Source organism: Pinus tabuliformis, chromosome 1_2, assembly GCF_031772625.1.
Source record: "Pinus tabuliformis cultivar Carrire ecotype Pingquan chromosome 1_2, CPIR1, whole genome shotgun sequence".
NCBI lineage: Eukaryota > Viridiplantae > Streptophyta > Pinopsida > Pinales > Pinaceae > Pinus > Pinus tabuliformis.
In genome coordinates this window covers 270,529,927-270,547,960 of record NC_142298.1, presented here as the reverse complement: position 1 = coordinate 270,547,960, position 18,034 = coordinate 270,529,927, and the positions used below count along the sequence as shown (strand labels likewise).

General features: G+C 38.6%; 1 protein-coding gene across 1 annotated transcript in view; it reads right to left on the bottom strand.

The window, feature by feature from the left end:
- Positions 1-7,475: 7,475 nt before the first annotated feature.
- LOC149205388 (uncharacterized) overlaps positions 7,476-18,034 on the bottom strand; it is a 132,936-nt gene continuing 122,377 nt past the window's right edge. Inside the window, exons 5-7 of the mRNA XM_089397392.1 lie at positions 9,122-9,440; positions 8,654-8,976; positions 7,476-8,468 (exon numbers count right to left, since the gene is read on the bottom strand). Coding sequence (XP_089253518.1) covers positions 7,652-8,468; positions 8,654-8,976; positions 9,122-9,440 — 1,459 coding nt within the window. The 3' untranslated portion in view covers positions 7,476-7,651. The remainder of the gene's footprint in view (positions 8,469-8,653; positions 8,977-9,121; positions 9,441-18,034) is intronic.

Sequence of the window (18,034 nt, the reverse complement as noted above, 5' to 3'; positions counted from 1 at the left end):
AGGCGCAGGCTCATGATCTTCTTGTGTATCCAAGGCATCATCATGTCTTTCAACATTAGTAGGAGGAGGAGTGTCTATGGTTTTTCAAAGAGTTGCATCTTCATCAAATGTTATATCTCTGATAAACTCTAGTTCTTTTACCAGCCACATATATTATGTAAGCTTTAGACTCTTCACAATAACCAACAATCATACATTTCTTACCTGAAGCTTCCAACTTGATACACTTTTCCTTTGGCACATGAAAGTAGACAAGGTAGAAAAAGATCCTTAAGTGCCCATTTTGTTTTGGGTTATATGGTACAGTGGTCTCTCTTTTGATTCCATCTTCCTTGTAGAATTCTTGAGCACTTGTCCACTCAAGTCATGGGATGGCTCGCCATCTTCCTCAATCTCAATACAATGGACTTGGTTCTCACATTCATCAAATGTACCTGTCAATCCCAGAACAAGAGCAAGATAAATAGTAGCAAAGTAAATAAACATAATGAAAGTATACTTAGTGATGAGGCAGGCCTTTCTTTCTTTTATAAACATGAGAGTGGCTCCTTCATTATCTTTGCACCAACTTCCTCTTGGAGTTTACTCTTCTTGCACTATTATGCACCCTGATGATCTTTGAGATCTTCTTTTCTTGATCGCATCTTCATCAAGAAGTTAGTGAAAAAATCATTCAAATACTCATGTAGGGAGAATAACCAATGATCTATGAAGATAAATCTAAACAAGAGTAGTGACACAAAGAAACAACATAAGACTTGAAAATAGTTATTTTTTAATGGGGATTGAAGGAAGTTGTTAGCTCCCTCTTTATCTGACCTCTATAAGTTACCATTATCCATCAATCATACGTCATTGGCAGAAAAAATACATCTTCTTGAACACCACTTGGAAAACTCCAATATGATCCACTCTAATCTCAGGCATTTCAGAACCATCTTTTTCACATGGGGTAATTCTTTATAGTGAAGATGAGTGAACTTTCGGTGCCACAGATTATATTGATGATTACTTATCATGAATCAATGCATGGATAAGTCTTCCATTGAATTTATGAAGATCTTCAAATCTTGATCCCAAAGTGAAGGCATGTAATAATAACTATGCAAATTGACTTCATTGTTTGTAATGATATTAGTTATAATCCATCTTTGATCGCTGCAAAAGAGGTTAGACTAAAAAAATATTATTTCATCTCTTGCAAAAGTCAAGATTTTTACATACAACCACTATTGTTAGTAAACTCTCATATCAAAATTACCAAAATCCATAAGATTATGACATTTCTCATGAAAAAGTCAAAACCCCCATACTTCAACGTTCAATTTCTATCAATTATTCTTTCATAACCTTCTATGCATTATACTTCTTTTCAAAACAACACTTTCTTGCACATGCGTAAACAAAACTAAAGCTATTTTTTACTTTTGCATGCATCAACAAGTACCAAAACCACAACTATTAAAAACATGTAACACTTTAATTACTATTTGCAAAATTATTATCATACCTTGGGTTCCTTGAAATCTTGGAAGAACGGTAGCAATAAAATTTCAGTAGCAAAATTTCAGTAAAAATTCAGTAATAAAATTCAGCAATTAAATTTCAACAGTAAAGAGCAATATATAAGGTTTCAGCAGCAAGGAGGAGTGATAACTCTTATCTTCTTGGGCTTGTCTTCACCAAAGATCTGATACCATGGTGAAATGTTGATATTCTATGATGTAACAATCCCTTATTACAAAACATATTTATGTTGCAATATTAAATAAGCAATTGCAGATAAAACATAAATCAAATGCACAATAGAAGAAAACCAAGAACAAAATGAGACAAAGAATTTAGATCCAATGACCAGGGCAAAACCCGCTAAGGGAAAACCCAACCATATTCTTTTTCTATTAGAAATCAATTATTCAGCAGAGATACAGAGTACAATGAGAGCACAATAGAATGAGTAAGTTCACCCAAATCTGAATAAGTTATAGCATGAAGATCATTGGTAGCAGCAACAGATGCACACACTGAATCAACCTTCCCTTCAACTGAATCAACATTGAAACAATGAAGCACTAAATCAATCTTGGCTCACCAAGTTCTGCTCTTACTCTTCGAGTCTCTCTCCCACAATCTTCTTCAACTCTCCAACTCTCTCTCAAGTTTGAATTCTTCTTTCATAATGCACAAGTAGCGAGGGGAGAAAGAATGAGGCATATATATATATATATATATATATATATATATATATATATATATATGAGGATCAACGTATCCATGCCATAAAGGAGAAGTAACTCGCATGCTGAGAGGGAAAGTAACATATGACTATATATGAAATGTAACCCATGCCATTAACGAGAGTGTAACATATGCATTAAAGAGTGTGAAAGAGGAATCTTTCATGACATGCTTAATAAAAGCGTAAGAGAGTGTAAGAAGAATCTTTTATGATGAGTTATTATTGAGTGTAAGAGAGTATAAGAGCATTAATGAAAGTGTAAGAGGAATATGTCATGCCAATAATGAGAGTGTAAGAGAACATTGTTGATAACCACGATTGAGTGACTTGAATTTTTTTTAATAATAATAGTATTGATGATTAAGTTGAAATTGAACTATTAGGATTGATTGATGATTAGAAAGGACTTTCCGTCAACAATCCCTGATTACTAATTGATGCAAGGTGATTTACTATTTTTGGAAAGTCTACATGAGACTCTCTATTTTTAGAAATTCATCCCTGAGCTACCAAATTTTCAACAATGTATTCAATGTCAAAATCATAAGCTTTGACCTTACCCACTTTTACTATCTTTCATTCAGCTCTTTTTGCTCCAAAAAATGACATAAGTTGTGGTATGTCTTGACTACGAACCTGCTTCCTACTGCCTAAATTTTGCCAAAGCGTGCATAATAGCTAGCATCTCTTTGTCATATATGGAGTAAAGTCTCTCTAAATCCTGGAGTTTTCAGCTTTCAAATGCAATCGGATGTCCCTTTTGCATTAATACAACTCCTATTCCTTCTAACGCATCACACTCTAATACAAAAGGTTAACTGAAATCGGAGAGTGTCAATACTAGACATGAGCTCATTACTTGAGCTTAATTAAACGCCTTGTCTGATTCTTCCGTCCACCTGAATGTCCCTTTCTTGGTCAAGTATGTCAGAGGTGCACTTAATTGTGAGAATCCTTTGACGAACCGTTGGTAGTAGCTACAAATTCCAAAGAATCCTTGTAACTCTGTTAGGTTCTTGGGTGTAGGCCAATCCAATATTGCCTGAATCTTCTCTTGATGTACCTGCACTCCTTGCATATTGGTTATATGCCCCAAATAAAGAATTTTTGTCAGATGCCTTGGTGTAAAGTGATTTCTCTTTCATTATGCTCAAATTTTTTTCCAAATGTTCCAAGTGCCTTCCCATGTCTTGTTGTATATGAGGAGGTCGTCGAAAAGTACCAGTAAGAATTTCCTTAATTTCTTGTTGAAGATGTTGTTCATGCAAGACTGGAATGTGACAAGGGTATTGGTTAGTCCAATTGGCATGACCAAAAATTCAAAATGTCCATAGTGACATCTAAAACCAGTTTTGGGGACATCTTGCTCTCAAACCTGAATCTGATATCTTGATTGTAGCTCAATCTTGGAAAAATATACGGTGCCATGCAATTCATCCAATAGTTCATCGATCTCGGAAATAGGGTACCTTTTCTTGATGGTATTTTTGTTTAGTGCTCAGTAGCCAATACACATCCTCAACGTGTTATCCTTCTTTCTCACCAAAACCATTGATGAGGTAAATGGATTTGAGATGGGTCTGATGTGTCCCATATCTAGCAATTCTTGGATCACCTTTTCTATCTCGTCCTTGAATTTATTTGGGTGTGGGTATGGTGTGGTTATTACAAGATTAGCCCCTTCTTCCAACTCTATGGTATGTTCAAACCCTCTTTTGGGAGGTAGTCCTGTGGGAATCTCACCAAATACCTAATCATGTTTACCCAACGCTTGTTGTTTGTACTGTGGGCTATTACTATTGGGCGTCTTTCGGCTTGTAATCACACATTTTGTAGCATACAATGCATCTCCATGCTTATATATGGCCTCCATTCTTTTGGCAAAAATGACTTGAGGGTCGCCATTAGTCATGCCTCTTAATACTACTTTGTTGCCATTTGATGCTTTGAATTCCATCTCCATTGCTTGGTAGTCCATACTGATTTTCCCAATGAGTATAACCATTGAACTCCCAAAACAACATTGGTATCTACAAGATATATTACATAAAAATCTTTAATGAAAGTGTAATTACCAAATGTTATGCTCAGACCTAGGATTACCCCTGTGTAAGCCAAGTTGTACCCATTTGCTACCATCATGTCAAGGCCTTTGAATTCTTCTGTGGGAATACCTCTCCTTGTTATTAAAGTTGCATCGATAAAGTTGTGCATAACACGTCATTTGAGGAAATTTGTGATGTGTTGTCCCTTGATAACTCCCCTAATCCTAAAGGTGTAGTATCTGGGGATTCCCACAGAGAACTGAGAGAAGCAATCCTAACTTTCGGTCAGGGTTTCTCATTGTAGAGATTTTCCTCCTCTTTAGCCTCCTCATGTGGATGCCCTTCTTTGGGGGTGTTAGGCTCATTGTTTAGTGTGGGCTCTTCTTCATCCTCGTCATTGGAGACTACTTCAATGTAGTGGATTTTTCCTTTGCCTAAGCATCAATGTCCTGGCTCCCATGGTTCCTTAAAAGTGAAGCAAAGTTGCTTTCTCCTTGGCTTACTTCAAGGTTCATCATCCAAACTATCCTTCCTAGTCCAATCATGTTGTATGGGCTTCTTATCCTTGCCTTTATGGGGGATGAAGGGCTTGGAAGGAACTTTAGCTTTGGGTGATGCATGCCCCATATTTCGTGTCTTGGTGATAGCATATTGCAAGGTAGTGGGCCTGAAGGCCTTAACCCAACCATGTAGGGGTTTAGTTAACCCTTATTTGAAGAGCATGATTAATCATTGTTTGGATATGTCTATCACCATCACCTTTGTGCGTTCAAATTTTGCAATGTACTCTTCTGGTCTTCCCGTTTGTTTGAGTTGTGTCAGCTCTCTAAAATGTATATCCAGATCCTTTCGATCAAATCGATCTATCAATCTCTATGTAAAGCACATGTAAGAAGTGATGTTTACATGTTCCATGGTAACCAGTCCATGGTACCATCATTCATGTGCCTCCCCTTCCAAATGTAATGTGGCAAATTGGATAGCATCTACTTCTCGCATGGGATTAAGTCATAAATATGTGTCCAATTTTTCCACCCAAGCCCTTGCTAAGCATTTGGTCGATGCATCGAAGGAGGGAATCGACAACTTCCCCATTTTGTGCATTAGATCATGATTTTGATGTGCCTTGGGCTTGCTCCTATACTTCATATTGTTGTGCTAGTTGAATTTCATGTGTGCTCAAACATCTTCTCCCAATGTCGCATATTCTTGGAAACACATTGTAAAGTCATTTTGTTTTGTTGTTCCTTGGTTTGTTGCTTCTTGATTGTCCAAAAATTGAGGTAGTAGGGACCTATGGTTACTCCCATTGGTTGTCTTGGCGTTAGATTGTGCAACAGTATTAAAAGAGCTAGGATTATGGTTGTTGCTCCCTTCAGTACTAGTATTGTTACCAACATTCAAACCATTGTTACCTAGACTGTTTAGAGTCTGGACAATGAGCTGTGTCATTTGTTGTTGCCCTTGCATTAGCATATTAGTCATTTGCTATTGCTCATGGATTAATGTCTGCAAGAGATCATTAGGCTCTTGTCCTCCTTGCCTTACTCTACCTCCCATGGCTAGATGATGGGTGATCCTCTTTCTTCTTACCGTAACAAAGTTTGTATCTTCTGGAAGCATACAAGGCTCAGGCACTCGCAAGCTGGCAGGATGCACAACTTTGATACCATTGTACTGTCCTAGGGTAACTTTTGGCCCTTACGGTTTCAAGACATGGAATATATATTGCACTAATATTGCAGTAGTCTTTACAGCTTTACAATAACCATTAAAATGCAGTAGTGAATAGATAAAAAGTACCATAGAACATCAATTGTACTACGCCTAAAGATAAACAATATTAATACCACAACAGTTTACTAGGGTTGGTTCTACTACAATAGATTAAGGCTACTGCCAATGACCAGTAGGCACACAAACCAGAACAATTCCCAACTATAATAACAGTAAGGAAAAAACAAACCAAGTTTGTTGATTCCACAAACAGTTTTAATTCAGATTACAGACTAGTTGACCTAGAATCTGTTGCCCTAATGATCTGACCTTATTTCCCTTACTGTCTCGCTTCTCAAGTTTGATTGCCTAGTTAATTCCTGATGACTGGTATACCGATGATCCCCTATTTACTGTTGTTACTATGTTGAAGGATGTTGTCTCGGATTGCGGCCAGACTGGTCTATGGTCCTGCACCCCAAATTCCTCAGACTATCCTCCAATTAAGTTGTAGATCAAACTTTCATCAATCAATCAAATTGTCTCAACGAGCTACACATAGAATCCTTCAGTCAACCAAATCAGTGCCAAATCAATAGTCCACATGCTGTATTGGATGAATGATAGCAGATAGGACAATAAGATAGATTAATGACTAGGGTGGAATCTTTCACCACCGAAATCAGTACGAGACTAGCTAGGGTGGTATCGCCTCCACTAAAGCTAGACAAGGAGAAGGGGTCTTAAAACCCTCAAAGTCTTCGCTCACAAAAAACAGAAGTATTCAATCCAAATTCGATGATGCCAAAAATGATTCCACCCTCCTCTATGTTTAGATTCCCTCATGGGGCTTCTCAAATGTGAGGGGTTGCAAGTGCAACCCCCAATTTGGGCTTTTCTGCCCCAGCCAACCCAAAATTTACCCAATGTTGCCCCAAGCGTTGGACAATTGGGTATTCCCCCTTTATCAAAACTATAGCCCACAGAGTTGGATAGGCTATTTCATCCTCTCATGGCCAATTAATTGGAAGAGGGCATTACAAGGTGTGTATATACTATAAACACACAATTCATCTCTCATTTGTAACATCATCTTGATCACTTTATACGATTTATTCATTAACCTATGGGCTCTATATCAAGTGTTGCACTCTCTTTTGATGGTTCTTGTAGTGAAAATCTCTTTCAAGCACTGTTACAGTTATGGCTCTTTCTCTCTCGTGCACTTGTGTTCTTTAACTTTACGCACTAATGCTGGTTCATCTTCTATTTTGTGCAGATTTAAGGTTTTTCTGGTTGGTTCTATTTGATCCTCTCCTTATGGATCTCAACAGATTGACAACACTAAAAAGATGACATCATACTTTCCAAGACCAGAGCACATATTTCTCAAAGAGTACAAAATCGAAGTTATCTCCATGGGAAACTCACAAGAATTTCATATTAGTTAATAAAAGTTAGGGAAAAAGCAAACATGAAACAAAACCAAAATGCTTTGCAGCTCTAATCATAAGGAACTGGTTTCAAGGAATCAGGCTGCAAGCAGAATGCAGAGTAAAATTGAATCTTAAGTTTTTCCCAAAATAAGAGTACAAGGAGAATCATGAGTTCCCTCATCTTCAATAATACCAGTACACTATATGATACAAATCTAATCCTCTTTCACCTCGATCAATCTTCCACACACCCATTTTTTCCTTTTCTGATCTGTGGTTGTGACATCACCTTTTCCAGTCTGGATAGGGGTTGCTTCAGACTTTAAAGCAATACCATGACCCGTGTATTCATTATTTGCAGAAAAGGATTCCAAAGAATTCACTCCTACAGATGACACGATTTCCCTTCTGATGTTCTCTGCGGGCAGTGGCTCAACTTTCCAATCAGTATGTTCCAATTTATCAGCCATACAAGCAATATTTGTAGCAACACAGTTGTTTACTACTTGACACATAGCATCTCCTCCAGTAACCTCCTGGCTTGTTCCTTCAAGTACAGTACCTTCTGCTGAATCAATGGACATGGGCTCTTCTGCTGAACCAATATTGCGGGTTGAGATTGGATGGCTGTCTGCATTAGCATGATCACATAAGTTTCGACCGGACAGTTTATTGTTTGATAAAATTTCTTCTGGGGCTGAAAGAGCAATGTTACCATAAAATGGCCTACTCGCAGTCAAAGATTTCTGATGCACACTGCTCATGCCACCAGACGTGGGTAGAGAAGGACCAGCTACCTCATAGCTGTCCACAAAATTGTCTGTCTGTAACATTTCTGTATAGGTTGGTATTTCAGAAATCCTTTCCTGCATAGGTGCATTGGTAATTCTGCTAGATTCTGCATTTTGCACTGAATGAATGGCTTCATCCAGGAGCCTACGAGTTTCAGAAAGAAAAGCCTGTGCTGAAGCATCTATAACTGCAGCAGCTTCCAATGTCTTTGCTGCTTTCTCCGCTTCTGCTATTAGCAACCTGTTCATCCATGCAACCATAGCAATATATCAGAATAAAGTACATTTTCATTTGACACCTGTCCTTTTCATGACATCCAGGTCAATTTACCACGCCTGCAGAAACAAATGAAGATATAGAAAGCACATCTAATAGAGGAAATAGTCAAAGCATTCAAACAGAAACTTGAAATTCTCTAACGTCACCTTGCACGCACTGTAGCTTCTCTCCTTTTCAGTTCCATTGCCGTTCTATTTGCTCGAAGTTTCCTTATCATCTGCAATTTTTCCCCTGCTAGTGGATCTGAATATGAAGGCGGAAACCTTTTTCTAGGACTCGTAGGTTCTTTCTTACACATTCTAGCAGCAGGATGTGTCTTAAGCCTTTGGCTTATCGCCTTTGGAGGCTTATCTCTCGTAATGGTATTTGAAGCTGTCATGTTACGTTTCTTTTCAGTTCTTACAGGTGTTCTCAAACAATTTTCTGCTAATACCTTATGCATCCCAGTTAACACATTTTGCCGATAGTCCTGGACACAGGAAAATGAAACCAGTTGTTTTAGAATCTAGCAACAAGCAAACAATTCACTGCAAGTGTACAGTGCATTTGGAGAGGAAAACTAACAATTCAGAGATGCGTGCGCATGCCTCTTAAGATTTCACTAATGCCCTTACAGGATCTGCCCATTTGGCCTTGATTGCCTCTGATATTTTCAGCTTATGTTCGGCTGACTTGCAAGCACTTATTTGTTGCAGTTTCTTTTCCACAGCCACCTTCATTGCAACATCTTGTAACCATTTTTTCTGCATAGTCTTTTTCAGAACCTCGTAACTATCCCAACGTAATTCATCTTCATCGTCACCTCCTCTCCTAGCTGCTTCTGCAATACTCTCTTTCCAATCATTAAGACATGCTTCCTGCAAAAATAACCTCTGTCGCCGCCCTTCCCATCCTCTTCTGAAAGTCGCACGTATGCTTTCTTTGGTCTTCTTACTGCACAAATATAGCCTTCAGATAGTGTGCATTGGAAAACACTGCAGCAAAATTGCTATGCAGCCTCAACTGTGGGAAAAATTATAGCATACCAATGACAGGAGAGATTTGATTTCCAAGGGGTGTAAAATCATTTTTTTGTAAAGCAGAAAAGCTTTAGTTTAAAGTGGTAGAAAGCAGCAGTAATCACGTTTATCATAGGTGTTAACTAGCTTTAACATAAAATACATTATCACTATATAGAAGCACATCCAGCAAAATGTCCTCGGTAGTAGAGCCATGAGTTATTTCCTGTGTACAAGTCTTCAATCCAAAAGCAAGGCCACTTCCTGGGGAAAAAGAAAATCCAGATGAAGATACTCATCTCAATGCTTGGAATTTTTAAGTTAGTGGCCAATACAGCATGGTTATGCTCATTTCCATGCAGGTCTTCCAGTGATTACAAATTCCAAGGAAAATCTGCGAAGGTATGACAGTTTATTTTTCTTCCCAGAGATAATCCATATTATCATTTGGTACACTGCACTGATGAGTTGAGTTGCAACAGTTTACACATGTAGTCACAATGATAACAGTGGAAAAGTTTCATTTGTCATTAAAACAATCATGTCATGAAGCATCAGATCTACTAACCTACGACATGTACTAAAAATAAATATGTCCACCTTATTTTGTAGATTTCATGGTTTTATTTGTGAAACTGCAGACTTGTATAAGTTGTAAGGGCCATTTACACTAACCACATGTTCATATGTATTATGTATGCTACTAATCAAAACTTATATTTGTGCCCACAGACATTTACATTATTCAAACTCCCATAAAAATGGGATAACTCTGTAAAGTGAACATGCTGTTAATCAAAACCTGTAGGGGTCTCAACAAAACTCTAAAATGCAAATCATATATGCAACCCTAGGCATATCTATAAGAGGGCAAATCCAAAGCACGTGATCTTCATTTTACTATTTAAAAAGCAGATCAATATGACTCCTAGAGAGTACCAACTTATCAAGATAGACAACATAACACTGAAAGTAGGTAATCAACTAAAAGAATACTCGTACAGCTTTGCAGAAGTGATATGAAAAGTTTCAGAATTCCTTCTAAAGGAGAAATTTCACAAAGTAAGATAAGAGACCAAAAGACAGTAATGAATTCTTCAACAAGCACATGGAGAGAATTAAAAAACAATGTGTCAAAGGATCCTAGCTCGAGTGGTTTGGTGGACAATTCATTCCCCAGCTGCGTGGATTCAAGTCTTTAGAGACATGTTGTAACTGACCCATTTGATGAAATAGCTGTATCCGATGTAATAGTGGAAGCCAATATTTCAAAGTTACCAATTCTTCAGAAATTCTCGTTCCAATTAAAATAAAATTTAAAAATCAATGCAATAAAATACACTAATTAGCCCTGTTATCTCCCAGACATTCCTTAAAGAAAAAGTCCCAACCTTACGCTTGGGGAGGGGAAGGGGGTGAGCAGGCTAAAGACAGTGAAGACAATATCGCCGATATTCGGAAATATTGCAATATTTTCGGGGAGACGAGATATCACCGAGGAAATATCACGATATTTTGTCTCCCAAATATCGCGATATTTCCGAAATATCGACGATATCTCGAAAAAATATCGCCCAGCAACAGCAAAAAATTGTCGCCGCGGCTAGAAAAGGCCAATTTTGTTTTTTTTTCGTTCATTTTCATTTCTGATCGCTGGAGAAGGAATGGGAGAGCTATTTCTGAGTGTTGAATAGCCATTATCGCCACCAACAACGAAGATTTTGTTGATCTAAGATTGAAGAACAGTGAAACAATTTCATTTCTTCCATTAACAGGTATGTTCAAATAAACCCCTATGTTAATGAATTTTTTGATAGCTTTAGGATTATTCTTGCTTGCCTATTTGCCTACAAACATTTTGCTTTTTTTTTTTCCATTTGCTATGATTTTCATGCCCATGAGCAAATGCAAGGGTTTTCTCCATATTTGGAGCAAACTCCATTTTTTTTTAACTTTCAAATGCACCCTCTTATTGTCATTTATGGTTTTTCATTGAATTCACATTGCAAATAATGTAGCAAAAAAAATATTTTGTAAAATGAGGTGGTTATTACTTATTAACTCCATTTTTTTTAGTGCCCTAGGTTTGAGTTAGCTCACTACAAAATTCAAATATGCCAAAAGCCTTGGACCCATTTTGGGAGTATGGGGAACCTGATGGTGGGACAAATCGGGCATATCTTACATGCAAATTGTGTGGGACCAAGATAATAGGAGGGGTTACACGATTGAAATACCATCTGGCTAGACTACTGGACATGATGTCGGGATTTGTACAGTTTTTAATCTGGAGCTTATAGAAAAATCTCAAGGCAATTGATGAAAAAGACAGAAAGAAGGAAGAGACAGAAAGAAACAAGGTTGAACGTGCAGGTAGATCTTTTGGGATATCTTCTCCTGATTTTGATGCTGAGGGTAGTGGGAGGGGCTCCACAGCATCACCTACTATTGCTAGTGCGAGATCATCATTTTTTGTTCGACGAACAGGACATGGATCACAACCTGGCATAAAATCACTGGTTAAAAAAAGGAGAAGCAAGAAGCAGATAGAGTCACGGGGAGGTGTCTTTTCTGGAGTGACTTACCTCTCAGCATCACCAAAACCAATCCATTTTGGTAGCCAATGTGTGATGCTATTGTTGTTGTGGGCCCAGGGTACAAAAGTACTACATATGAGGAGTTGTGGGGGCCAATTCTTCAAGAAAAAAAGCAAGACATCAACTCTAGATTGGCAGAGTTGAAAAAAACATGGGAAGTTACTGGATGCACAGTGATGTCTGATGGTTGGACAAATAGGAAGGGTAGGACCCATCTAAATTTCTTGGTACATTGTCCTAAAGGTACCATGTTTATTAAATCATCAAAGATGCAGCAACGATATGTGAGTTGTTAGATGGGTTCATTCAAGAGATTAGTGTGCAGAATGTTGTGCAAGTCATAACAGACAATGCAGCTAATTATGTGTCTACCAGCAAGATGCTTATGGAGAGGCATCGCACATTGTTCTAGACTCCGTGTGCAGCACATTGTCTCAATTTGTTGCTTGAGGATATGGGGAAACTCTCCTTCATCAAGGAGGTGGTTGATATGGCTAGGAGCGTCCCCAAGTTTATTTATAACCATGCTTTTGTCCTTAGCCTCATGAGGAAGTTCACTAGAAACAAGGAGTTGCGGCATCCTGCGATCACACGTTTTGCCACAAACTTTATTACACTTCAGTCTTTGCTTTTATGTCAGTTCGAGTTGAAGCAAATGTTTGTGTCTGATGACTGGCGTAATTGTAGATACAACAAGAGACAGGACGGGAAAGCCATTGCAAAAATGGTGTACTCTGAGACGTTTTGGCGTGGAGTAGAAGAAGCATGCTCAGTTAGTGAACCTATAGTAAAGGTTCTCAGATTGGTAGATGGGGAGAAGCCTGCAATGGCTTATTTGTATGAGGCCATGGATAGGGCCAAGGAGGCCATTTGTTCTTATTATGCAGACAAGGGTTCTATTGACCTTGATAGGCATATGATGTTATGGGATGTGATTGGTAGTCGGTGGACAGGGATGCTTGATCGACCCATTCATGCAGCAGCACTCTTCCTCAACCCCGCATTTTCATACAAATGCGGCTTTGATTTTGATGGCGAGATGATGGAAGGGCTCCATTCCTGTATTCATAGGATGGTACCTGATCCTGAGCTTCGTAGCAAAATCAATCGCGAGATACAGTTTTATCGGGATTGTGTTGGCCTATTTGGCTTTGATGATGCTATTAGGGAAAGGACCCTCTTCATGCCACGTAAGTGACAAGTTATCACTCATTAGAAATTAGAATTTTCAATTAAGAATTTCTTTACATATAATTCTATTTTTTTTAAATTCAATTATGTAACTTTTATTTGAAAGTTTAATTATGTTTTAAGTTTTTGAATTTTTTATTTCTTTATTTTGTTGTAGATATTTGGTGGCGAAACTATGGTGCAAAGGCACCAAATTTGCAAAAATTGGCCATAAGAATCTTGAGTCAAACATGTAGCTCTTCAGGGTGTGAGCGCAACTGGAGTGTATTTGAGAAAATACACGCAAAAAAGCGCAATAGGTATAACTTTGAGCTCCAGCCTTCAGTTGAGCAATTACACTTGTTGTAATTTTTAATTTTTAATTTATGACCTTCAAGTGTCAAGACTCAAGACTCAAGACTCATTAGTTTTTTTGACACTCTCACAAGTTGGAGTTCGCACGCCTCAATCATTTAGTGTATGTGCATTACAACATCCGACTTCGAGTGAGGCAAATAGAAACACCAATGGATCTAGATGCCATTTCCTTAGACAATATTGATGTATTGTCTCAGTGGAGGGTGGAGTCTGAGGAGCCCATCTTGGAGGAGTCACCTTCAAGGTTAGAGCCAGATGATCCATTAGAACAGAGGCAGCAAGAGAAGGAGGACTCGGAGGAGGAGCAAGAGGAGGATGTAGCATAAAAACTATGGCTGAAGCAAGAAAACCGATAACTTGTAGACTTAATATGTTAAAATACACACAGGTATTTAAATATAATAATTTATTAATATATAAAATTGTATAAGATGATATCAGATGATTTGAATGTTACAATGAAGCCCCGCTTTTATACCTCAGCAGGTGACCTTTCGTGAATGGGCATGTCTTTTAGACATGACTTTTCACCTAACTTAATGACTATTTAACCTAATTAATATTTAATTATTTAATATTTATATTTATTTTATTTATTTAATTGTTATGAATTATATTCATAACAGAGGAGGAGGAGGAGGGCACTGTGGGAGCATCAGCATCAACACCATCTGCTATAATAATAGGAGAGCACAGCTCCATACCTAGCACTCATTATTTGACATTAGGTGCAGAGGCAAGGCCAGGGCTTTCTACTACTAGGAGTAGGCCTGGCAAATAGCCCATCATGTTTTCCCGTAAAAGGGGGAGAGGGCAGTGATTTCAAATAGATAGCTGCTAGTTTTATTTGTTTTGCTACATATAACTCATGATGCTGAGATACTTTTATATATGTGATGTTATGTTGTATTGGTTCTCCACATTTGAGTCCTTGAATGGACAATTATCAAGGATCAACAAGATTTGGTATCGCCTTTGATGTATCATTTCTATTTGACATCATATATATCAGTACTTTCTTCATATTTATGTGCCAATGTGTTTATTTCATGTTTTTATTGCTTTATATGTTTAAAAATCTAAAGAAAACAAACAAACAAAAATTAATATATTATGCATTTTTCATGCTTGCCGATATTTGTCGATATTGCCGATAAGATGTTTTCTGGACCCTCGCCGATATTTTGTCGATACCGATATTTTCAACACTGGCTAAAGATACTATCAAAACTACCTGCAGGCTATCTCTTCAGTGATTCACTCTCTTTAGGCCAGAAAAAACCTAGCCAAGGGGAGACTCCTGGAACTAACACAAAGCCAAGGTTTATCTTACTTAGACAAATAACTTGGCCAAAGGATGCAAATCCTAAAGTCTTAAGAGCAAAGAAAATTACCAAAGGCAAGGCTCTAAGCCCAAATGGTGATTTGAGAAATGCAGAGACAATTTCCCAAATGGATATGAAAGCTGGTGAGATTGACAAATACGACTTACATGAATGTACTTGCAATTATGATTTATTAAATTTCTAATACCATTCCAGATTTATTTTATACATCAACAACTTTTATTAGTATTTAAGTTATAAAATAGGATATTTGCAGCAGAAAAATAAAATCAAAGAAATCAATCACATCACAACAGTAAGTATACACCCATAACAAGTTTCCCTCACTAGAATCCTTGGGAAAATCTGGGCCTAGACCCACAAACAAAAATACACAAAAAAATGCATTGTTGGAACCTCTAACCCAGCCCCCACTGGAAAACTCGGCCCAACGAATTCGATCCACCAGAAAAACAGCCTCATGAAGAATTCGGCCCTAGAGAAACTCAACCTCCACCACTAGAAAATCACCCCACTGGATAAATTGACCTCTCCAAAAGTCAGCCTCCTATGTGCTTCAACTACTCAACGTCTCGATTTCCTGAGCTTGGCCTCATGGAAACACTCCCAAATTTGCCATGCACTCTTAATCCCTCCCTCTTCAGTCAAGCTAAGCCTCTCGCTATAGAGAAAAACACTTCCTCCACTAGTATGTCTTGACCTATCCCTTAGGCTTATTTTATAACTTCATTAAGCCAAATCCCTAACCCTAATCTCCAAAGCGTTTGATGGTCAAGATTAGATCTCGCGTCACTTGAGATCAAAAGTTGAGATCATATCTAAGTCATTTAAATAGTTTTATTATTTATTCCCAATACTTTGGCTTAATAGTCCACAATAATTAATTGACATTAATTATTTTACTTTTCATAAGTTTGACTTAGGAAAGAAGTCATAAATCACTTACTCCAATCAAGCACTTAAAGAGGCAATCAACCATCTTCTACATGCTAAGACGCCAAGCTCATGTAGATGACCTTCTGCATCTACCAAGAACTTCAACACTCCCTCCTAGCAAGGAAGGGATTCTTCACCAACCCCAACTTGGCCCTATAAAACATGAATTTCCCTTTCACTAGAGGCTTGGTGAAAATATCTTCCAAATAACTGCCCCTCTACGGATATGTATTGCAATCTCACAGCACCTCTTTGGACCCTGTCTTTGATGAAGCGATCTCAGATCCCTATATGTTTGGACCTGCCATGGAACACAAGATTTTTAGAGAGCTTAATGGAACTCTAATTATCACAGTGAATCACTATGGGACCCAACTTAAGACCAAATAACCCTGTGAGCATCTTGCCAAGCCATATGGCTAAACAACTTGCCAAACTTATTGCCATGTACTCTGCCTCTACTGAGCTAAGTGCCACTGGTTGTTGCTTCCTGCTACACCACGAGATCATGGTTGATCCCAAGCTAAAACAACATCCAGACGTGGATTTTTTGTCCACAACACTCCTAGCCCAATCAAATCTGTGTACGCCTGCAACTCTACTCCAACATATCTCAATCCAAAGTCCATTGTACCTTGCAGGTACCTCAACACATGCTTCGTTGCCACTCAATGGATCTGTCTCGATTCCACCATGAACTCACTGAGTGTGCTCATAGAAAAACTGATATCTAGCCTAGTGTTGACCAAATACGTCAAGGACCCAATCAACTGCCTATACAATGTGGGATCCACCAACTCTCCCTCAAAAGTACTTAGCTTCTTCAAGTTGGTGGTCATAGGTGTAGACATTGGCTTGTAATCCTCCATTTGAAATCCCCTTAAGATCTCAATTGCATACTTGCCCTGCCCTAGGAAAATCTCTCCTAGCTGCTACCACACATCCAATCCCAAAAAGCAATGCATCAAGCCAACATCCTTCATCTCAAACACTAAAGAAAGGTCCTCCTTGCACATCCTTATGAGCTTCTATGATCCCATCAAGAAGAGATCGTCCACATAGAGGACCAAAATAAGCATTTCACCCTCATCAAGTACAATACTACAAGTTGGAGTTTACTTTGTTGCCGCAAAATCTAGCAAGCCTTGGAGAGGCTACAAGGTATACACTAGACAATGGGACAACAATGGGGTAGAGGCCCAATGTCACTTCAGCCAAATGTTGATTTGTGGTAGCATTGGATGTGCTCTAGCCATGAAAATTGGTGGAGAGGCTAAGGCATATAAGATCTCCAAGACCCAGAGATGGTTTGGGAAATTCCACCCGGTTAATGGGTATTAATATAAAACTGGGTGAGAATGTTCTAAATGACATGGATCAATCCAAATCTCATCTTAGCTATTGATTAGGGACTTAATCTCGACCATTGAAAACTCAACAAGAAAAGTACAAGAAGAGGCTTAAGGGTCAGTTGGAGACACAACAAATTGATCAGTCAGTTCGATTTTCTGGAGCAAGGCTTGCTGAGAGAATTGAACCAGTGATCTGTTGCAGCGAGGGACAGCTCTGCATGAGGCCGAGAATACATAGCAGAGAAGTAGAGATAGTGCCAAAGAGACAGTGCAGAGCCTAGGAAGGCTGAAAAAAGAGGTAGTTGGGAGCTATGCAGAGGCTGAAGAGGCCAGCATGGCTGACGCAAAGGGTCTGAGGGCTGACGCAAAGGCTTCAGTAGCTGCGCAGAGGCTAGTAGAGCTGACGCAAGGCCAAGAGACAGCGCTGGGAGATTTTTGTGGTGCAGACTTAGTGTTGGTGAGTTGGGAAGGGTGACGCAATCCCTGCAGAGTGACGCAGAGCAGTAAAGACGCTTGGAGAAACTTTCATTGTCCAGCTAAGGAACTGCCATTGCTGTTGTGGGATCATTCATCTGATGATTGTTCAGCCGAAATATTTGTCTCGGAGGAGAGGTACTACTACCGAGGGCATTCTCTGTTGGGTGAGCCATTTATGGCACCCTAGTTGTATTCAGAAAACTGCATAATAAAACCCTCATATCTATTGCATTGGTTTTCCCGCATTGGGTTTTCCAAGGACGATTGTCCAAA